General features: G+C 53.3%; 5 protein-coding genes across 5 annotated transcripts; 1 reads left to right on the top strand and 4 right to left on the bottom strand.

Moving 5' to 3' along the window:
* Nucleotides 1-405: 405 nt before the first annotated feature.
* On the bottom strand, nucleotides 406-1,720 carry PG998_012691 (peptidase S8/S53 domain-containing protein; the record flags this gene model as incomplete). The annotated part of the gene is made up of 2 exons (XM_066879507.1): nucleotides 406-1,380; nucleotides 1,442-1,720. 2 exons carry the CDS (start codon nucleotides 1,718-1,720, stop codon nucleotides 406-408), a joined length of 1,254 nt encoding a protein of 417 aa, XP_066725891.1.
* Nucleotides 1,721-4,027: 2,307 nt separating this feature from the next.
* Nucleotides 4,028-5,359, top strand: PG998_012690 (uncharacterized protein; the record flags this gene model as incomplete). Its single annotated transcript, XM_066879506.1, has 8 exons — nucleotides 4,028-4,080; nucleotides 4,138-4,212; nucleotides 4,276-4,709; nucleotides 4,776-4,808; nucleotides 4,862-4,893; nucleotides 4,947-5,020; nucleotides 5,134-5,204; nucleotides 5,259-5,359. 8 exons carry the CDS (start codon nucleotides 4,028-4,030, stop codon nucleotides 5,357-5,359), a joined length of 873 nt encoding a protein of 290 aa, XP_066725890.1.
* Nucleotides 5,360-10,571: 5,212 nt separating this feature from the next.
* PG998_012689 (uncharacterized protein) lies at nucleotides 10,572-11,123 on the bottom strand (the record flags this gene model as incomplete). The annotated part of the gene is made up of 1 exon (XM_066879505.1): nucleotides 10,572-11,123. One exon carries the CDS (start codon nucleotides 11,121-11,123, stop codon nucleotides 10,572-10,574), a length of 552 nt encoding a protein of 183 aa, XP_066725889.1.
* A 2,499-nt stretch (nucleotides 11,124-13,622) lies between these two features.
* PG998_012688 (uncharacterized protein) lies at nucleotides 13,623-16,651 on the bottom strand (the record flags this gene model as incomplete). The annotated part of the gene is made up of 3 exons (XM_066879504.1): nucleotides 13,623-16,161; nucleotides 16,223-16,298; nucleotides 16,357-16,651. 3 exons carry the CDS (start codon nucleotides 16,649-16,651, stop codon nucleotides 13,623-13,625), a joined length of 2,910 nt encoding a protein of 969 aa, XP_066725888.1.
* Nucleotides 16,652-19,800: 3,149 nt separating this feature from the next.
* PG998_012687 (uncharacterized protein) lies at nucleotides 19,801-22,556 on the bottom strand (the record flags this gene model as incomplete). The annotated part of the gene is made up of 3 exons (XM_066879503.1): nucleotides 19,801-20,432; nucleotides 20,470-21,637; nucleotides 21,681-22,556. The coding sequence occupies 3 exons, from the start codon at nucleotides 22,554-22,556 to the stop codon at nucleotides 19,801-19,803; spliced, it is 2,676 nt and encodes an 891-aa protein (XP_066725887.1).
* Between the last annotated feature and the right edge of the window lie 119 nt (nucleotides 22,557-22,675).

The following is a 22,675-nucleotide window of genomic DNA, read 5'->3' as shown; positions in this document are numbered from 1 at the left end:
AAAGCGACTTATGACAGTACGTCCTCGAGTACTTGGCGTAGCAGGTAGTTTTGTGATAATATTGTATACGTCATTAAGATGTTATAACGTAAGTAGCAACATGAGTTATCATGTAGCATTATTGAAAGCAGCGCGTTGGCTATCAGAAGGACGATACGAGAGTCAAAATGGCCATCAAGTTTGTAGGATAAAAGTTCGTTATTGAAGCTATGAGTACAAGAAGTAGAAATGTGATAAACCGGCTGCTTTATCGTAGAGCAGCAACACACGAGAGCAAAAAGGGGGTATCAGGCCCAAACCAGTTTCCCATCCCACACAGTCTACTACAAATCTAAGAGGTAGGTAACTTTATATAGAATACCCATGCGGCATCCCAAAGGGGTTAAGTGAATACGACCACCATCTTTAGACGGTCTGGATCTTCACGGGTACAGGGGCGCGAGCCATGCGGGTGCTGGATCGGCGGCTGAAAGGAGAGCGGGACGTGCCGTTACCGCCTTCCATGCCGTTGTTGGCGAGCAGGTTGGCGGTGCTCTTGGGAACCTGGGAGACGACACCCGACAGGGCAGTCTTGCCCATGTAGGCGCAAAGCTCGACGGGGTTGGTGGGGGCGGTGCCGAGACCGAGGAGGTAGGCGGCGAGACCGGCGATGTGGGGAGAGGCCATGGAAGTACCCGAGATGGTGTTGGTCTTGCCGTTGAGCCAGGTGCTCTTGATGTCGGTGCCGGGCGCCAGGATGTCGACCAGCTTGCCGAAGTTGGAGTACTCGGCGAGCTCGTCGTCCTTGGTGGTGGCGCCGACCGTGCAGGCGGATTCCTCGGAGGCGGGGGACGAGGTGGAGGCGTCGGCGGCCTCGTTACCGGCGGCCACGGCGAGGAAGAGACCGGCGTCGACGATGTCGGCGGCGGCGGCGTTCACAGCCTGCGACTTGACGCCGCCCAGAGACATGTTGACGACGACACCCTTGGGGCACTTCTGACCCTTGGCGTCGGTGACGACGAAATCCATACCAGCAATGACTTGGGAGTTGGTGCCAGAGCCGTCGGAGTCGAGGACCTTGACGGCGAACAGCTTCGTCTTCTTGGCCACACCGTACGTCTTGGAGCCGATGGTACCGGCGCAGTGGGTACCGTGACCCTGACCATCCTCGTCCTTCTTGTCGGCAAAGTTGGCCAGCCACTCAGCACGGCCCTCGAACTCGGGATGCTTGATATCGATGCCAGTGTCGACGATGTAGGCGCAGGTTCCCTCGCCGGCGCTGTCGTCGTATGTGTAGGTGGTGCTGCCGGCCTTCTTGCTCGAGAGCCTGGAAAGGCCCCAGTCCGCGTTCCTCTGGGTGGCCTTGATGGTCATGATGGCATCTTGCTCGATGTAGTCGACCTAAAGATTCGGTTAGATTTTCTCGAGGTCAGATATTCACAGGAGAGAAAGAGCCTCTTACGCCTTCGTCGTTTCGAAGAGTCTCCAGGTCCTCTGCGCTCAGACTTGAGGCGAAGCCGTTGAATTTGCCGGTGTTATACACGTGGTCGGCGTTGGCAGCGAATGTGCTCATAGCCGACGAGGACATATCAGACTTGGCATCGCCCTTCATCTTGACGATGTATTTGCCCTCGATGAGAGTGGCACCTCTCGGCTTGAGGACAGGGGCAGGCTGAGCTCTCTTGGTAGAAGGTGCAGCCAGAGCCAGGGGCAGCAGGGCGATCAAAGTAGAGGTACGCATGATGAATGAGGTGAAAGTGAATGGAATGAGAGATACGGTCTCCTGGACGTAGCGAATGAAGAAAAATACTGAGGGAATGGACTGGAATGGGCGAAGATGTGTGAATGCCAACGAATGATGCCGGTTGTGGTTATCAAAAGGTCAGTAACATAGGGGAACCAACGCGACTACATATACTCGTCGAAGCTCACAGTTAGTCCCCCCAGTTTGCAACAACATTCCAGGAGGCAAGGAGCATGCAACGCTGGCGAAGCCATGTCTCCGCAACTCGGGCACGATAACCTGCCTATGGCAGTAGATCAACCGATATGGGTCCCATCATTAAGCCTACCGATTGGTGCTACGTCGGCAGACTGGCAAATATCGTTATGCAGATACAATCTGTTCCCCAAACTTGGGTCATTAAGGGCAGTGTTTAGCAGCACGACATCGGCCAATGGTAGGTAGCAGTAGGCCAAGCATGAACGAAGGGCAGGTTTCTGATGCATGGTTTCAATTGTAGCCTGAATGGGTGGCGACGTCCTGATTCGCTGGCCGACGGAGATGCTGGCTCCTCTCGGGAGTGATGGCTCTGGCTCGGCACTGGAGGCCTGGCCGCTGGTTGGCCCGTTTGTCGAGACAATCAACGGCAGGGTTGACCAGGCCCGAAGATACTGTGTCGATCATCTGTGGAGAGTCGGTTCCTCCTGGCCTTCCTGGCCTTTCTGCCTTTCCTAGCCTTCCCAGTCGGAGTCGGATCTTATCAGCAGGCCGGAAATTAATTAGGGGCTCCAGACAATGTTCATGCCGCCAATTATGGCCAAAACTTGCCAGTTGCGGCTCAAAGCTACGCCCGCCAAGCTTCTCTACTAAACGCACCGACGATGTGCCGAGGGACGATCGCCTCTCTGGAGACGAATGCTCGAAGCTCATTGACGCGTGTCCGTTGATTGCATCTGGTTTAGGAAGGTCTTCATTGTCCGCTTTGGTTTCTTCTGATGCTTCGCCATGCTAATGGGGATTCTGGTGGATTTCGACATTCGCCTTTCTGCTTCTCTCGCCGCCAAGCCGCGGGTCATGCAAGCCCGTCCAGGATGTTTTTGAGTTGGACGAAAGAGATGTTCGGATGAGGCTGCGGGCCCGCCAACGCCAACTCGCCAGTCGCCCATCGGGTGCATGCCTATTAAGACGAAACATGGAAGACCGTTGTCGACATGTTCCAAAACATCCATCACTTACCATTGGCCTTAATGGCGCTTTTATATCTCATCACGTCACTTATCAACTAACAACTTCCAACCGTCATTGGTGGACCATAAGATATCGTATGATGATCCCAACGGCCGCATGCTCGCAGGCGGGAGAAGCAAAGCTCACGGTCGGAGATAGTTGGCGTTAGACAGGCTCGGAATGGAACGATCATCCGGCTTGCGACCTGTCTGTCGCGCATCGTCGCCGTCTTGCGTCGCATTCGCCGTTGTCAAAAGCAAAGGGGTTTGTTTGTTTGGATCCTGCAGTAGTCCTGCATTTAGCCAGTATGCCGCTTACTGGGACCGCGCACTCAAGGCGACGTTCTCGTGCTCGTTTCTGTCATGTCGGCATGTGTTCAGCCAGTGTTTTCAACATTCGAATCATGCCGTTTGGTCGAAGGAATGGACCGGCAGGATATGAAACTGGCCAGGCGTGATGTGATCCAGATATGATCTGGTTTTCTGAAGGATTTGGCCGAGACTGCCCATTTGCTCGTGCTACTTCTAGTACTCTCCATCGCATAGTGGAAAGCATGGAATTTCGGTCAGAGGCAATATATATCATATTGTCTGCTATAATGAGACGAGGATGGAGATCTCCAATGTCCTTGCAGCTTGATATCCAAAGTGGCCCCTGTTGAGGCGTGAGGTGGCGGATGGCGAACAGACAATGCCCCGGCCGGAGAGTGCCCTCCGCAAAACGCAAAATGGCTGTTGCTGCCCACTGTAGCCTGTTGCCTGTAGTGTAGCTGCCCAAGCCACAGCACAGCTCGAGGTGGCTGCCGCCCCTCGACGTCAGATTGACGAATCCGGTAATGTGTTAGACAGGTGGGCTGAATGACGACATGACGACAAGTGAATCAACACGAACAACAAATTCAATCTCGCGTGAAAGAAACCATTCACGCCAAAACCTCCCGGGATCTTGTGTTTCGTTTTGATTTCCTATTCCCCCAACAACTATAGCATCCGTTCTATTACTACTGTCAACCGCCAGCCCTGGTGTACTTGCTTCTCCAATACTGCCGATACCGAATCCCCACTCAGAAACTGGGTCGCACGAGGCCTCTGAATCACCATGTCGTCCAGTGGGTTCGTTGGCAACGTCCAGCACAAGGCCCAAGAGGTCGCGTAAGGCTTCCGTGAAACGCCGAAGCTCGTTATAGCTGCTAACACGTTCGCTTCTAGAAAGGAAGATCTCGATAAGGCAAGAGCTCTCGTGGCAGATGCTGCAAAGAGCCGCGCATACCTGTATCCCTTCAAGTGAGTATTGCAAGCTGCATTTCAACTGCCTATCATATGCACGAAAGCTGATGAGGTTTCTAGGGGCATTTACTATTTCCTGACGCATCGCGCGCTATGGAAGCCGTTTTACTCCAGAATCGTGCCTACGCTGTCCCTCTCAGCTGTGGTCATCTGTGGCATGTTCTTCTTCACCTACCTGCCCCAGCTCGCCGTTCTTCTCTTTGTGAACGGCCCCTTGGCTGCCTTCACGACTGCTCTCTTGATACTGAATGAGAGTTCTGTCATCGTCAATCTTGTCTCGCGAAACTTCCTGCTTCAGGATGCTCTGCTTGACACGTTTGACGGTACGCTTGTCTCTCGCAATGAGACTGGCGTGGTGAGCGAGGGCCGGCAGCTCAAGTCCGGTCGCGATCCCATGGAAAGACTTGGCAAGATCTTGAAGAGTCCTTTCGAGAAATTCAGCCCCAAGGCCCTCATCCGCTACGTCATGTACCTGCCCCTCAACTTCATTCCCGGTAAGCCAGTGTGCACCCCTATCAGCGTTGATGGACCATACTGACCTGACTTCTTCCCTTGTACAGTTGCCGGTACCGCCATTTTCATCCTTGTGCAAGGTAAGAAGACCTACCCATGAAACAGAAACGTGCAATTCTAATACCAGATCTAGGTCGTAGCCGTGGACAGTCCGTCCATGGTCGAGTGAGTACAGCCACGCACCTGTGTCAACACATAATCTAACTTTGTGTGTCAAGTATTTCCAACTCAAGAAGTGGTCCAAGTCTCGCCAATCCGAGTGGCTCGAGACTCACAACGGTGCATACTCAGCGTAAGCAACTCTCCCAGCCCCAAATCGTCCAAGTAAACGAACATGACCGTCCAAATCCGTCACCACAATTCAATTGGCTCCTGGGAAGACCTGTACTGACGGGGCACCTGTAGATTCGGAACTATTGCCACGCTTCTAGAGATGGTTCCTTTCGCATCTATGTTCTTTGCTTTCACTAACACAGGTAAGGTGCTCCCTCCGCTCGTTACTTTCGAGCAAGCTAACCAGTCCTTTTAAGTTGGTGCCGCACTCTGGGCCGCGGACATCGAAGCCCATGAGAGCCAAATGGACGACACCACGGCACCCAGTCTCCGAGAGGCAGCAAAGAAGGTCGAGTAAGGAAGGTCGCACGAGTATGCATGGACCCGACTTCTCCGAAATTGCTTGTTCTTCGAGACCATGCATCGAAGGGGATACAATGAAACAATGAAATTAGGAGACTACACGGATACAGATACAGCTTCCTTTGTCTCTCGTGGTAGGGAGTTTGATACATGATACCCTCTTAGTCAACGAAACTGAGATGTCGTTTCCATCAACAACATTTTGCGCTGTAATTTGAATCTGAACGAAGCGCAATTGTAGACTAAAGTAGCTTTTGACATGTCATTCAGAACTGGCTGCACCCCGCGTGGCTGGACGGACCTCTGAACGGTGAAATGGCAGACCTGAAAACCTCACAGCGTTATTATACGTTATATACTTATCTTTCCCTGGGGTAATTGATGTAGGTAGGTGTTATTCCATGATGAAAAGCACCCATAGGGTTGGAGAGACATGGTCATCAGTCTATGAAATCTGGCTCCGTCTGAAGCTGTGTTCTAGACCTTGGCCTTCTAGCCAGGGGCTAGTAGAAGACAGACAATTTTCAGTTACAGGGGTTGCGATCGAACCCCCGTCCTCGATTAAGCTCATGGCGGAGAGGTGGTAGTGTCGTGGCAAGTATAACGGCACCTAGCTGCAACCTTGGGCGGCATTTGCGTACCGAATTGACGGGCGCACGTCGCCTACTCTACGCTTTCCAGCATTGCCGAACCTTTATATCTCTGCCGAGCTCGTTCAATGGTAACAGAAGCGCATGTGTTTACCACGCTCCACGTCGAGATCGACTGGGATCCCCGGGGTTCTACCCGCCTTGTGCCTGGTGTACATGTTGTTCAAGTGCTCGCGTCGCCAAGAGAGCTTGTACCAGCTGAACGAGACACCGTCTATGGCATCTGTCACTCTGATAGGCAACCTGCATGCTGGGATGTACGCTCGAGTATATCTCCCCCTGACTTGTAACACGACCCGAGAATCAAGCCTTCATCTTCAATGCTCCCATATTATGCGCTCCCCTGCTATGGCACCTTCATCTCTTAGCAAAAGCACCACCTGTCATAACCATGCTGGTGGGATTTGGCAAGCGGCAGGCCGAGAGCTATCTCAAAGAGGTAAACACCCAATATGGATCAAAGGATGCGCGCCTCGTGAATGTCGCCCACGATTCTTGTGAGCATACGAGGTGATCACCAAGATATATCCTTTGATGCTAGTCGGTGGCTCTTGTGCTTACCATAGATAACTTTTCTTAGCATAGATATTACTCGACAGGTGTGAACAGCCAGCCTCGACGCGGCGTAATGGTTCTTGATCTAACTAATCACTTATGGCGTCACGGTTTCACATCTGATGGCCATTTCTGTCCTTGAGAGATCATAGTAGATACTACCTAGATAAACTACTGCTGTGGGCCTCAAGTAGTCGGTTCTGCTGGATGGCAATCATGCTGGACCTCATTCATGATTGGGAACTCGTGTATTGGCCGAGTAAGTGCACACTGATGCGATATCAAGTGCTGCTCGACATAACACGAGGTAAACCCACCTACAACGGACAATGAGCCGAGCGCATATATACCGTGGAACTCTCCGACGTCGAAGATCTTGCATACATCACCTGCCGGCCGCCGTATCTCCTCAATGCATGTTCCTCATCTGCTCGACGGCACCACATACGTACTCTGAAGTGCATCTGACGGGTTACCAAAGTCGATAGTGACCTCGGCGTGCCCTACATCCAGACGCAGTGATCGTCTACCGAGGGAGGGAAACCGCAGTTGAGCAACGTCGAGACGCGAATAGTGGACCGTTGCTACTTCCCATTCGGTCAATTGGTGAAGCTGTCTGGCTGTAATTTGCCTCGAGGAGGTGACATCCAGGTGATTAACGGTGTAACCCGTCGAGTTTGCATGGCCTGTCCGGCTGCGAGAAGGGAGTATATCAGACCAGACAGACCATATAAGGGAAACCGACATTGTAAGTCATGTAGTGCTTGAGTGATTTGCGCCTGCAACATCCAACTCTCCAAACACATTCGGGAAGTCGCTGGCGGCCGCCTGGTATCTTGGACTAAACGTGACTTCCTGTCTCTCCGTAGCGCTGTTCCCTCCTCAACTTGTTACTTGCCCGTGTTAAGGCAAGTATGAGATCGCTCTTTTCTTTCGAACCCTGAAACCTAGCAATGACCAAGGAGATTTCAATTCTTGGGAAGTTGCTGGCTTTCATCGATCGTGTCCACAGCCACCACCTCATCACTCGCTCATGCACAATATCAATACCCAATATATCCTCTTTCCAGCGGCATACTTAAGACATCCGTTATTCATTCTTTCCCTTTCTGATCAGCCAAAGTCACAACTCCACCCTACTCGGCCATCCAGGATCGACGCTGCAGGCCTTGGGCCTGGTGACGTGCTTGATACCAAGTTCGTACCAGACGTGCTGTCCATCTGAGCAGTATGAGAGTATACACTCTCGCTGCCGACATCATGTCGGCAGTGCTGCTTCTCGGTTGGTTCGCCAACGTCGTAGCCTTGCCCGATCTGGGAAGGCCCGTCGATGTTCGTCATGAGCCGCAAACAGACCATGCGGCTGAGACCCCTAACTACGGTGCCTATGGCGGACCACCCCCTGATCGCGCTGGATATATCTATCCCTATGGTCCATACGGACCGCCCTACGGACCTCCTCCTCCACCACCGAGCTCCACGAACACCCAGTCGTCGAACTCATCGTCGACTGCCACTGCTTCACTCTCTGGTACAGCTCTTTCTATCACCGGCAGCGGCTCATTGTCTCCCATAGGTATGCGTGGGTCCAGGAACTTGACTGGCTTATGACTTATCAACTCTTAGGTACATCTGTAACGGGCTCGACTGGTGAGAGTGCAACTTCAAGTGCTGGGCCCTCACCCATCAACACCACATCACTTTCGGCGACCTATTCCGAGTCTGCGCCTGTGATTAGCTCAACCGAAAGTACTTCCTCGGTTGGAGTAACTGAAACATCAGCATCCTCAGCGTCAGAAACGAGTACTTATAGAACTTCTGAACCCACAACCGGCCCTATCACTAGCTCCTCTCAATCGGCATCCCAGAATGGTTCAGAAGTTAGCTCTATTGCAGCATCTCAATCAAGTTCGGTGAGTTTTCATACTATCCGTGAAGACATGGCGCGGAAACTTTTGTTTCTTGTATACCTTGACGTAGCAAGGGCTAATCCTTACGAAGACATACGGCATCTCTGTTACTTTGAGTAACTCGGAGTCCACCAACCCCAGTGGTTCAAGTAGTCCATCAGCTGGCGGAGGGCCCATTGGACAAACCGTTCCACCTCCTGCGCAACCGACACTGGGGACAACACTTCCGCCAAGCTTGTCGATATCAGGTACCGAAAGTATATTGCCGTTCCCAAGTAGCAATTTTACGGGAAGCTATATGTCGTCGAGCTCATCAACTTCTCAATCAAGCGAGACCAGCTTGGTGACGAGTCCAGCTGCCCCTTCGTCTCTTCCATCTGGCGCGAGCACGACCTATGGGCAGTCTGTGTCTACCAATTCCCTCAGTGCACCACCCAGTGAGGGATCTACTTCGAACTCTGCCGGATTGACATCTCATACTGTCAGCAGCGCACCTTATCCAGCTGGCAATGCGACATCTAGCTCTGTCGAGACCGGTGCATCAGGACAGGGGCAAACATCCACAACACCAAGTACCAGTATACTGGAGAGCAGTACGCTATCCTATGGACAGTCACCGTCATATCCGGCATCTGCTACTTCAATTCCTCTGTCAAAGAGTTCTCCCGAGACGCCTGGCGCAACTGGGCCATCATCTTGGGGGGATGGGAGTAGCACCATGGGTAGCGCTACCGGGAGCTACGTGCCACCTACTTCAACAGCCCTACCAAACCCAACAGTATCTAATATCACCGACACGGGCGTGCCTGCTACCGGAAGTCTTACGATCACTAGCAGCGTTGGGTCAACCTCGCCGTTCCCTAATATTACATCTTCATCTTCAGTTAATACTACTTTCCTTTCTCGGTCCCAGAATTATACGTCATTTTCTGTCACGGCAACTGCAGGTACTTTTACAGGCTCGGTCTCACCCCTGCCGGCCACCGGCTCAGAGTCAGGGTCAAGGAGATCATCGCCGTTTCCATTCACGATTCCCAACAGTGCTTCGCTAAATGGAACTCCTGTCGGTCCCGGAACGGGCTCGTATTCTTCACAGCCCACTACCGAGCCTGCAATGACGTCTGCTCCGTTCCCAATCTCTAACGCCACTACAACTAGGGGCTCTACTGGCTCTGTGCCGTTTCCTTCACCGACAAGTCAAGTGAATGGTTCAACGACGGGTCCTAACTCAGGGTCACCATTGCCTAACCCCTCAGGACAAGGTATCCCGACCATACCGGGTTCACCCGGGTCACCTCTCAGCTCTGTTGGCACGAGTACCATGGAGTTAACCTCGAGTTATACACCATATCCCCTGGGCAATGCCACAACAAGCCGCTCATTTGGAACGGTTTCAGTCTCTAACACCATCACTGGATCGGAGACTACTGCTAGCTCTGAATCACCCAGTATAAATGGGAGTGGAAGTGAACTTGCTACTTCTACAGTAGCTCCACCGTTTCCATTGCCCAACATCACCTTCTCAGCGACGCCCACAGGAACGGCTCCGCTAGTTCCATCTTCAAGAGGGATGACTTCCGCACCTCCTGGGTCGTCTATCACATCTCCTGCTAGTACAGAGATGTCAGGTTTCTTCAATTCCTCCACTTCTACCAACCAATTCATCTCCGGCACAGGCTTTAGCAACCCTTCCCCCAGGTACAGAGACGTCATCAACCGCCGCGCCTTTTCCAATCGGGAACTCCACCACAACCTGGACTGGTTCAACGGGAACCGCCATCAGCTCTCCCAATGGACAAGCAACAAGATCCAACATTACTTCCACAACGCCAGCTTCGGGTATTTCAGCTGTACCACCTATCACAACATCACCGGTTGGTTCTGGCACTCCTAACTCTAACGTGTCGAGTTCATTGGCGCCGTTCCCTATAACCAACGGAACTAATCAGCCAACTATCTTCTCGACTGGGGTTTCTGTATCAAGCACGGAGACTGGACCAACACCCTCTTTCGGGTCATCGGAAGTTAATACAATTTCGACGGCGCCGTACCCTCTGACTAATACTACAGGCGGTCCAGGCGGTCCAGGCGGTCAAACAGCTGCTCCAACGGGAGGCATATCTGGAACTGCACCGCTGAACACTGGCTTTTCGGCACCGCTTACATCTGAGATTACGTCCTCCGAATCACAGCCACCTTTCCCTCTCTCCAACATCACTGCCTCTAATGCAGGCCCCACCGGCAGTTCTGGACATATCACTGCGCCGTCGGGATCAAGTTTGACCGCATCTTCTGCAACAGAAATCAGTGCTCCTGAGAGCAACCCAGCTGGGCAAACCGTTCCTGTCTCAAGCAAACCTCTGCCTCCATTCCCTGCTGCAAACTCCAGCATAGCATCACCGGGTCCAACTGGAACAGGGAACACTGCACCAGGGACCATTCGTCCAACTGTTGTACCGCCCTTCACTATGTCTAACTCTACCAGACTTACCCCGGGACCAAGTGTTGGTATCACAGGCGTCACGCCGACGGGATCCGGGACCTTGAATATCCCGTCATCATCGCTAGAGCCAGTCACCGCGCCATTCCCATATCCAAACTCCACAGTGCTTCCTGGTGGCCCTTCAGGTGCCTCCGGAAGCATCGCCACGCAACCTAATGCGATATCGGGTACCGGTGTGCCCGGTACCCAGACTAACTCAACATTCCCCGTAGTAAGTGGCCCAGCTGGACAGACTGCCAGCAACAGTGCTACCAGTAGAAATATTACTACATCGGCATACCATCCGACTGGAACTGGAGTCCCTTCCGGCACAGCACCTACACAGCCGGCATCCTTTACAGTACCAAGCGCGCCTTATCCATTGTCAAATTCCACAGCTTTAGCTGGAACAAGCGTGTATCAGAGTGGCGGCGTGAGTCCAACCGTGCCATTATCCGGTGAGTCTGGGGCTTGGTCATTCAGCACCACAGCTAGTATCGGACTAGTTCCTTCTACAAGCGGTGTCCCGTCTACAACAGCACCCTACCCTTTGTCTAATATAACGGAAACCACGGGGCTTGCAGGCTCAACAGGTGGAATGCCGGGCACTGCCTTTCCTTCGAACACCTCCATTCCCGTTCCGTCCAGTATTGGGACATCGAACCCTATTACTTGGACCGCCTCCGGGTCTCCCCCTTTCACTGTATTGAACTCAACCACGATGCGCAATCCTACTCAACCACTACACAGCAGCTCTTCACTTGCGCCATTCCCAATTTCGAACGCTACAGGAATTTCTAACCCGACCAGTCCATCTGGTACAGGGTCTGCTGCGACTAAAACTTCATCAAATGTAGCCTCAACCGGTAGCAACAGTGAAGCTAGTGGCCCGACCAGCACACCTTTGGTTTCAATTCCGTTCCCTGTCTCGAATACGACGGGAATCATGGGACCGACTGCCTCACCTGGAATTCCTTCTGGCCAAGGGATTCCATCTGGAAGCAGTGTCAGTCTTGGCACAGGAACACAGGCGCCTACGCCTCCAGTCATTACCTCAGGTGAACCACCGTTCCCTACTGTTAACACCACTGCCACTGCGTTCGGATCAAGTTCAATTCTCTCCACTGGGGTATCCGAGGCTACCGGTAGTGCGGTATTCACTTCTGCTCCCTTCCCTCTGTCGAATGGTACCACTACGCCATGGCCCACCGGAACAGTGACCAACCCAGCATCGAGTCTTGGCCCAGAGCTTTCTTCGATCACCACCGCAGAAAGTAGCGGCTCATCTCTAGAAAGCGCAACAGGTTCCGTACCGTATCCACAGAGCAATGTCACAGTCACTACCACTGGTGGAACTGGTATTGTTCCATTGACTACAGGGTCGACATCCGTATCGGCTGAGTTAAGCAGTACTAGCCTGCCTTTATTGGGTTCCTCTACCACAGCCCCTTATCCGCTATCAAACCTCACAGCGACCTTGGGCCCGACTGGTACCTCGGGTCCCTCACCTGCGACGAACACCGAGTCTGCTATACCAACAGGCCCAGGAGGTCAGACGGTTGGTCCACAACCTGGGCAGACATCGCCAGGGGTTGTTTCGTCAACGACGTCGATCTATATGGATACGACCTGCTCCGAGGAAACACCGTCCACGACAACTCAGCAGATTTCGACGACTTGTTCGGAAACCGAGACTGCATCTTCAATTACCACAGAGGTTACACCATACCCTCTTTCCAATTCTTCTATACTCTGGACTGGAGATACGACTTGCACCGAGTCATGGACGTATCCCTCAGTCTCGACCCCTTCCACACTGGTTACAAGTCGCGCGCCGTGGAATACGACCAATTCTTGCAATGAGACCACTGTATCATCTACTTTGTCATCATCATGTACAGAATCTATATGGGGTAAGTTTCTGTTATCCCATTATTAGAGAGACTTGGCTGACAAGATTTCCAGGCAACTGGACCACGTTCCAGACCTCTACCACGACGTCTGATATATCCTCACCTGTTGAGCAGTCCAGTTCTAGCTACGACGGCTTTTCTATATCTGTCTCTGCTAGTCTGAGCATCGTCCCGCATCTTCCTGGCGCACATCCACATAATGCGAATACCACAGGCCCAGTAAATATTAAGCGGCGGGATAAACCATCGTACAGAGCCTACGATGACAACCCAAACCATGAGGGGCCGATAATCGATTGGTTAAGACGTCTTCGGCGATTGGTATAGACGCTGGGGCAAGATTAAGACGAGCCGGAAAACGAAGAGCTCGGCAACAACGGCTCTTGTGGATTTGCCCTTTTGCGCCAGTAAGGGTCATGGACACATTTTACGGCGTCTTTCTTGTTATGTAATCTTTTCGGATGATTTATGATGGTTACTCACTGGATCGCTTCGTATTATTGCTTCTTTGCATACACGGCCGGGCTGATAGACACAGGACTTGAAATAGGCACCACATAATGACAACTGCCATCAAGTCTCTTGACAATTATGATATTATTGATTAGGCAGTACAATCTGACATGTGTGGGCTAACTAATATGTACGTGATGTCTTGTGATAGTAGTGAATTGATGGTGATGATGTCGTCACTTCATAAGTTCATGGTCAGTACCCAGGCTGACATAGGAGGGCCATTTTGTCCAACCTAGCCGGATTTCTCTTCCATCTTGTAATCAAAGGATTCAGCTTCGGTCTTTTGCGACGCACGGTCTTCTTCACCTGCGTTCCAGTGGTCCAGGTTCATCCTGAACATGCGATCGTCCAGGGGGCCGCCCGTGTGCAAGTCCGGATCCTCTCCCGTATCTTCCTTGACGGGCGTCACCGGTCTGCTATTCAACCCACCACCGCCGCCGCCGCCGCTTCCGGTCCTGAGACTGCCTGTCGACGCCCGGTCTCTCATCAGCGGCGGCGCTCGTGCCGAAGAGTTGAGTATGTTGCTGGCCGAGAGGGAGCGGCTGTGGCGGTTGGCCCGCGCCACATCGGGCCGCTCCAGGTCGGCGGCGTTCTGCGTCGCCGAGAAGTCCCGCGAGCTCCACGACACGCGGTGCACGCGCGCCGCGCGCGGGAGGCTGCTGGTCGAGTGGCGCGAGCTGAGGCTGCCGGCATGACTTGCGCGCCGGGGCAGTAGACGCGGGACTGCCGCACCAGCACCCGTGGCATTAGTTGTAGTATTGGCATTAGTAAATGGCTCTGTCTCCATGATGGGTTCTTCGTCTTCGTCTTCGATCTTGGCTATGCGTCTCACGGACCTGACGGAAAAGTACGGTTCCTGCGGCACTTGGGGGATGTCGCCTTTCTCCACGTCATCCACTCCTTTGCCCTTCGATGGGCTCTTCTTCTTGGGGCTGGCCACCTCGTTCTTCTTAGCGGGCAACGGCGCGTGCTCTTCCAGGGCCTTTCTGGCTATATGCTCGTAATACCTGATTCGGGTGCCCTCGAGTCGCCGCGACGAGAAGTACTCTCGGTTACGGTAGAGAGACATCCAAGACGAGACGGCGCCGGTGGTGACCAGGACCAAGACGGCAACCACTAGCAGCGCCTGGATCACTATGATGAGGACGCCGATGACCGTGGCTAGAATGCGATTGATGGCGAGACCAGGCAGAAACGCAATTGACAGACCCGTTGTCGCGATCCTGACGAGACCGAGCATCCACACGGCCACCGCGGTATTTCGCTGGCCCTCGTAGGGGTTTATGGCGGCAATCGCGACCATCGCCAGCATGTCCACGATGAACAGCCCGAAGACCTGGGCTATGGGGCTGCCAGCGGCGGCGCCGACGAAGAGGGCGCGTACGAACTGGTACGCCAGCCAGAAGACGAAGTACCACCATCGCGACGAACGATACCGAGCCGAAAGCCACCCGAAACTTTTTGTATAGGTCTCGTCTTCATGCACTTTGGGCCGGGCCAGAGAGTCGCCGTGGTGAACGAAGTGCCAGTGGACAAAGGGCAGCGACCCGGCCGGTTTCTGGCTGGATTCCTTCTCGCTCAACTGGCTGAGCCGAACAATTGAGACCCACGGAATGTAGCCGAAAATATGTCTTGGGAAGAAGAGAATCCTGTCAGACTCTGAAGAGAATGTAGCATGACGAAGTCGGCATTGGAGAGCGTGTACAGCAATGCCGCCGATCCCGAGGAGGAAAAAGAGAAACACAATTGCCGCTATCGCGACCGGGCCCGCTTGGCCCTGGTGGTTGAATTGGTACATCGAGAGGACCATCATGGAGAAGAAAGCGATAAACAAAGTCCGCAAGAGGGCGGAACGGAGATATCGGGTCCAGTTGTTTCGGAAGAACTCGAGTCGATCTTGCCGGATCCGTTTGAGCTTGGCGAGCCCCTCGAGGGAGAACTTGGAAGCGGTAATGAGGGAAGCAACAATACACAACGCGATGATCATCCAAATGAAAGCCAGCATGAAGGCATCGGGCGCGGGGATGTTGAGCTCAGACAGGGTTCCCCCAAAGCCAGACCAGTCTCCGGGCGTGGGCATACCCGGGGTCACCGGATCCCCGCTCCAGTTGTAGTCGTACGGATCATCGGGGTTGTACGGCTGCCGCTTCATCAGAGGTGCAATCTCGGTAGCCAACCCAGCCGCGCTTCCTAGAGAACGACCGTAGATTTGTTGAACGAGGCCGCCGTTGTTGTTGATGATGGCTGACCCAGCACCTCCAGCTTGGCTGCCATTGCCGCTGATGCCAGCAAAGTTATTCACTGAATTCACCATGTGCGGGACGGGAATCAGGCCAGCCGACCAGGCAAAGTTGCTCCACCAGGCAGGCAACACGCTGGGCCACTGCAGCGACAATGCGCCGGAGAAGAAGACGGTTTGGTAGGTCTCGAAGAGGACGAGAACCGAGAAGGAATGCGCGTAGTGGATGCGCATGTGCGGGATGCTGACGCCGTACGCCGCAGCCGCAAACGAAGCTGTGATGGCGACCACGGTGAATATGCCCAAGACGGAGCTCATAGCCGCGGGCTGGGAAAAGGAGGCGCCATTTTTCATGACAGCTTGGAAGCAGGCGATTTCGGATTGGCTGGAGTTGGCGAACAGCTGAACTCGGACGGAGCCTTCGAAGTCCGGGATCTCGTAGGCGATCTCCGGAAACCCCGAAACTTGTTGTTTCACGACCGGAAATAGAGCCCAGGCATTGATGGGGACTGTAGCATTCATCGGGCACATACTTATGGCAACATTAGCTTGTCTGCCTGCCTCATTAATCATATTTGTGTTTCTGGACGTACCTGTCAATGTTCATCTTACAGGGGTCGATGGTCATGTTGAACCTGTTTTCGCCGTAAGCGTCTACTGTAATGTGCACTGCGTTTGCGTCAGTGTTGGGGTTTCAGCGTTAACCAGCCCTTTGCAGTCTACTTACTCATAAGGTTCTCGCTCTGCAGATTTGTGTTTCCGTTCAGATGCCAGGAAATCGTCGAGTTGTCGAAGTAGAAGGAGACATCAAGCTTCGTGACGTTCAGCAGACTCTGCCCGCCCAAGCAGTCGCCGAAGTCGCCGGAATACAATGCAGGCGTCCGATCCACGGCCAGTTGGTTCCGGACACCGTCGAGACTGACACCATTAATGAAGGCAGTTTCCCTGGCGCAAGAGGTCGAAAGGAAGACTGCGCTTCCAAGAATAGGGAGCCATGTTTTGATCCGGCCCAGTGCCACCATCTTGGCGCTTCGTTATATCTTCCAATACCCCGGCGCTCAAGATGGAGAACGTAGGACGGCACCAACGACTCCCGGCCGGTCCCGCAACTAGCACCTGCGCTTTGTTGGCGATTCCGACCTTTTGCATAGATTCGCCGCCGCGAAACGCCGTGTGCTATCACGTATCACGGATATATGGGTTGCGTTTAAAGGCAGATCGTGGCTCCACCGTCGTAGGGCCTAGCGTCGCCGATCCAACTGGGTTGGCTTCTGGGTAATCCCGTCGCGGCGGGCCGGTCGTTGAAACGGCGTAGATTTAGCAACCTTTAGTCGCGGGCACTAGAGCGTGGTGATGCTATCACCAAGATTGTGACTGTGACGCCTTATCTGAAGAAAAACCCGGTGATGAAGCAACTACCAACGCTGGAATGAATTTCTAGCGACAGAAGGCAGGGGGCTCCGGGCATACGGGAAAATGCGATTGGAGGCAGCTGCCTGGGCTCCCGCGAACTACTACTTTGGCGAATATGGTGGGTTGACCGGCTTAAGCGAGAGAGGGCTCGCTTCTTCCCGTGTAAACGGAGAATCGTGGTCGATGGTGCAGGCTTGCAGCGTGCAAGCCGAGAGAACAAAAGAAAAGCCTTGGCTGGCCATCTTGAGCGAAGTTGGAGATGTATGTGCTCAAGGGCACTGGGACATCGGGGTGGTATTGGGCGTGAGACATAACGTCGAATCGCGAACCGTCGTCGGTCCAATACGAGAAGGTTGCATTGGAAGCGGGAGGCACAGAACCCAGTAAGAACCCGTTATCGCAATCCCGGGCCTTCCAGGCTGTCTGAGCTGCCAACCTACACTACTACGCGGCGACAACTTAAAAAGGCTCCCGGCTAGCCGACAGTCACAATATCGCATCGTGCATATCTCAATCACAAAGTGTTTCTTCCTCTTGTCTTATTGGGCTGGCCTGGAGCAACGAAAGACAGTGGGAGAATCTGCTGGGGAAGTAGAGCCAGATGGGTATGACAAACTGACTTCCCCCACCTCTGCAACCCCCTCATTGGACTTCTCTTGTCTTGCCGGCGCTGACAGTGGCAGCCTCTTTCATGACGCTGAACGACTCAAGCTCTTTGGCATTGACCTGATGCACTGTGGGCGTGTTGTGCGTTTTCTCTTATCGAGTGTGGTGCGTACATAGCTATAGTCAAGAAAGATGCGAACACGGGTTAACAGGAAAATATTGCTGCTTTCACAGAAGTAAACCATTACCAGATATCATGAGTGACCTGGTAGTCCGGTTTTTTCAAGAAGGCCTCGACATGCTTCCTGGGTGGACTGCCTGTTGGTGAACCATGCCCATCTGACACCGCCCCTCCCGGTATCAAACCGGTCACTTGAGATCGCCCATTATTCATATCTACTGAGCGAGTAGACGATATATTCAAGAGTGACGCCCTATCAGTTACCCAGTTGCCGTAGACAGCTTGCTCCGGGGCCTGACATGCAGACCTATCCCCCACCTGGTCGGCGCTCGCCCCCATAGCTCCCTCCCTCCCCTCAAATACGTAAATTAACAATACATATTCCATCAACAAGCAAAGGGAATCCCGAGTGGTACGACGGTCGAGCGGCAATTCGACGACCGAGCCAGTAAAGCGTGAGCGAATAACTCGGTTGCCGACAACGTAAGTAAGCCCTTCAGTTCGTTTAGCCCATCCCTCCCTCCTGGAAATGATGAATATATTCCATCTCCTGTTGAGGTCACAAGTGGTGTGACTGTGATAACAATCGGGCTCTACTGAGGTCCAAAGATTACCCAGTCTACTAAATATGTCCAATATAATGATCAGAACAAAGGGCTAATAAATCATTACCAGGATATCCTCTCTTTTTTTCCCTCTTTTTTCCCCTCTTTTTTCCCTCTTTTTTCTTCCCCTTCTTACCCTTCTCTAGTCCCGTCTACTTTCTTAGCTTTTTCTCTCGGCCATTTATATCTTATGCAGATAATCTCTTCAGTTTGTCCTATACACCCCTTTTAACTGGTTTTAAGAAGATATTCACATTAAATACATGAGCAAGGGATACCCTGGATCTGTCAACAGCGGCCGGCCGTTGGAGGCGATAATATACAAGCCCATCAAAAGCCTGAGTTTATGGGTCAGCCAAAATGATGCCTTATATAAAAAGGCAGTGCTCTTGTCCTTAGCCACCTTATATTTCGGGTGGCCTGCTTCAGGGGAGACAGGCGCCATCGTAGTGGACACGAGGAAGCCATAAGGAGAAGACAACTGGATGATACGGTGAATGAGATGATGCGCTAAGTGATTCAACTTTGATGTGCAGATAAAGACCTGTAATACAAGCTTACATCAAGTGATTTACTATGAGAGAACATATCTGCAACGGGCATCACCAATGTTTACATGCTGGTCTGGCTTATATTCTCATGGCAAGGCGATAGACAATAGTGGGTGAAATATGTGGACTGTCCTCCCCATTTTGCTATAGCAATACAATTCACCACATGAAAAAAAATATCCCCCCTCAAACTGTAAGGCACAGTAGTTATTTCAGGAATATCGCACATGGAAGAAGAGCGTAGAGTATTGAAGATAGGTGAGGTGGTTGTGGGTATTTGCTCTTGTGTTTTGAAGTCATTCATTTCATCATACCACCATAACACTGCCGTCAGCCAGCTAGCTATTCAAGAAACCACAAGCTTCCCGGAAACCACAGAAAGTCGCTCGCCTGCTCTTGAACTCATCATCATCATCATCATAATCAGCTAGCTGCCTACAGCAGACGCATGGCAAAAACAAGACAACATGAGTAGTAAGTGGATAATAAAAGAGATAACACCAAAAAGCAATAATCGAATATAGAATGGGAAGAACTCCATGACTATGCAAATGCATCAATCAAAAGGCGAAACCAGACTGATGAGGGTATTCGCCAACGACGTACCAGTCCATGATCAGTCGAGCTCAATGCCAAACCATCATATTTTCCACTTTCATTTCTGACCCAGATGACAACTACCCTCGCATAGGCCCCGCATTCTCCTCCTGGTTCAAGCAACTTGCTCGCTGATTTGGGGGCTCAATGCCCCTCTCCCCTCAACGCGAAACTCGAAGCCGAAAAAGTAAATTCCTCCTCGTCAACGATGAAAATCATTACTCCTCGTCCTCCTCGTCGATAGGTGCTGGCGTCCGGCGCTCCGTCCTCCTCTTGGGCCTGCGGTGCCTCGAACTGCTTATGTTGGAGGCACTGTCATCAGGCGCTAAACTCTCTGAGTCGTCATTCCAATCGCTCTCCGACTCCTCGTCTCCGTTGGCCCAGTTGGGTCGAGCGTAGCCGTCCCGCGTACTGTCGCCGCTCAACTCGGGCAAGACGTCGATCCCGTTCGCGCCCTTCCTGTTCTGCATGCTCATAGTGAGCCCCGCGCTGCGCTGCCGGAGAGCGTTGCGCACCATCTCGGCGCGACGGTGTAGCTTCTCAAAGGCATCCTCCAACTGCTCCATGCCTTGGTATATCTCGCGCTCCACCTCGGCAAGCACTGCCATCTCGACTTCCTCGTCGTGGGACACAGCTTGCCGGCTGTACCCGGGGGCAGCAGAGGACGAAAGAGAAATGAAGGAAGCAGGAGTGGCACCACGGCTGTACACGCCCGAAAAAGGTGTCGTGTTGCGTGAGTTGCTCATTCCGGACGATGGCCGGTATCCCATGCCAGATCCCATGTTGCCGCGCGAGGGTGGAGGCGAGAACAGGCCATTGGCGGGTGTTCCACCACGGGAACCTGGGTTGTCTGCTGTGGGGGGTAGTGCCATCGTCGTTATCTACACCAGACCAAAGGAATCCATCGAAGCGTCCGGAGGTTAGGATCTCCCATTCTTGCGGGTTGATGTCGACAATGGTAACAAGAAGATCGTGATGGAACGGGTTCTTGACGAGATACATGGCAGTCTCCGCATCGCGGGGCACCTGCGGCAGGCGATACAAACGCTGAAGGGACAAGCCGCACTTCACGATGAAATCAACGCGGGGTTTGCGAGGATTGGGAGTGGGCGCCCGGACTGACGGGGCCAATTCTCGTGCCCCTAGCAGCAAAGCGTTGAAATACGGTCGTTCCTCCTCTTCAAGGCTTGTCAGGATTGCAAACTCGAGTGTTTCATCGTCCATTTCTTGAGGCGGTGGTGCGTCTTCAGCATTCGAGTCCATCCACTTGTCGACTGCGGACCTGACCTTCTTGGACTGTCGCAAGTAGTGTTCCCTGAATTCTTCGGCGATGTCGGGATCGAGCTGCACAGGCGACGACGATCGAGGGGGCAAGTCACCCAATTTCTCTACACCGTTCGCCCCCAACATAGCAAAATCGAAGGGTGGCCATTGGGGCAACTCGACACGCCCTCCGACCCGCTCCAAGACCTCGCCCCAGCCTAACCCACGGTGCTCATTGGGTGTCCTATCGCACATGACGCAGCTGCAGCCTTCTTCGGGAAGATCCCGTGAGAAGACATCCTCCAGACGGTCAAGCAGACGCCTTGCCACAGACTTGTGGCCCGTGGCCACTGCCACTGAGCCCTGCTTGTGGATGACGTTTTGGTACTGGTCCAAGAGATTGAAAAAGGGGGTGAATAGCACATCAGGCCCAACCAGAGGAGGGTTCGACATTCTCATGCCATACTGCCGAGGCAAAACCGAAAGAAAGTGTTTAGATATTGGCTGTTGGAGGCCACCATTCTGCAGCAAGTAGTCTATTCTGGGCACCTCTTGGATGTCCAAGGGCGGCGGGGGAGGCGGCGGAGGTGGCGGAGGCCCGAAGTCCGTCATTGGTGTCGCTGACGGTGTTGGGCGTTCCACGTCGGGATACTTGGGGGTATAAGAGCGCTTCTCACTGGGCAGGTAATTGGGAGGCGGGAATTGCGGTGTTGCCGTTGGCGTTCTGGGCGAAGAGTCTTGCACGGATGCGGGCGAGTCTTCGGCGTCCAGAGCCTCAAATTTCCTGTCACGCTTCGAGGCAGTCCGCTTTGGAGGAACAGAGGTAGCGGCAGACCTGGCCCCCCGCCGTTTTGTCGTCGCTCAATATCGAATATTCGTCATCGGCTTCAAACCCGGGCTGCAACCTGGTGGTTGGTGATTTGTAAGTAGCCTGGCTAGACGTCCTAGACAGCTTCGACTTGTCATCTCTCTTGGATCCTGACCGGGACACGCCGCCAGAAGTCCTTGATGCCGGCCTCTCGGGCAGGTCCATGGATCGAGGTGTGGAGTTATAGCTTCTCCGCTTCTCACTCGACATGTCTGTCTCGGGCGGGCTAGGCGGTCTGCCATCTTTCCTTGTGCTCGTCCTTCGATGCAGGTTCTCTACCGACTTGGATCTCTGTCTCTCACCAGATCCCAGATCCGTTGGCTCAGGTGTGTAGGGGTCATCGGCCCTCTTGCCCGTGGCGGAGACGTCCTCGCGGCTGTTGACACACTCCCTGCTATGTACTTTGCTGAAGGTCGGGTAGGCGGAGACTCTGCTCCCGGTCCTGTTCATCTCCGGGACCAGGTCGCTCATAGATGCATTCTTCTTTGCCAGATCCCGATGACGCTCTCGTCGCTCTCGTTCTCTATCCTTGTCCCTTTCGCGGTCCCGATCTTTCTCGTCCCGGTCTCGGTCCCGGTCCCGACCCTCTTTCTCCCGCGAGCTGCGGTGGCGGCGATGGGATGTGGAGGTGACATTTGACTCGCCGTCCACGAGTTTGGAACTTCGCGAGGACTTGGACTTGTGCAGCGACGAGCGGTGGCCGTCCTTATCTCGGTCTCGGGGCCGCTCCATCTTGCTGCGCGAGCGGCGGTGTTCGGTTCGGGACTTGTCGTCGCTGGCAGTCAGTGCGCTGGCGGTCAAGGAGCTGCCCGACACCATATCATCTCCAGAAGTTGCGCCCATGGTGGATTAAATCGTGGGGTTTTTATCTATATCGCGAGCTGAGCAGGCGAGTAGGTTTAGGAACCGAAACCATAAGAGCCCAGCTGGGCCCGATGGGACAGAAGTAGTTGTTGGTATGC

This window comes from Apiospora kogelbergensis (assembly GCF_038363985.1).
Source record: "Apiospora kogelbergensis strain CBS 113332 chromosome Unknown utg000008l_segment0_segment0, whole genome shotgun sequence".
Classification (NCBI taxonomy): Eukaryota; Fungi; Ascomycota; class Sordariomycetes; order Amphisphaeriales; family Apiosporaceae; genus Apiospora; species Apiospora kogelbergensis.
This window is presented reverse-complemented; position numbering and strand designations above follow the sequence as displayed.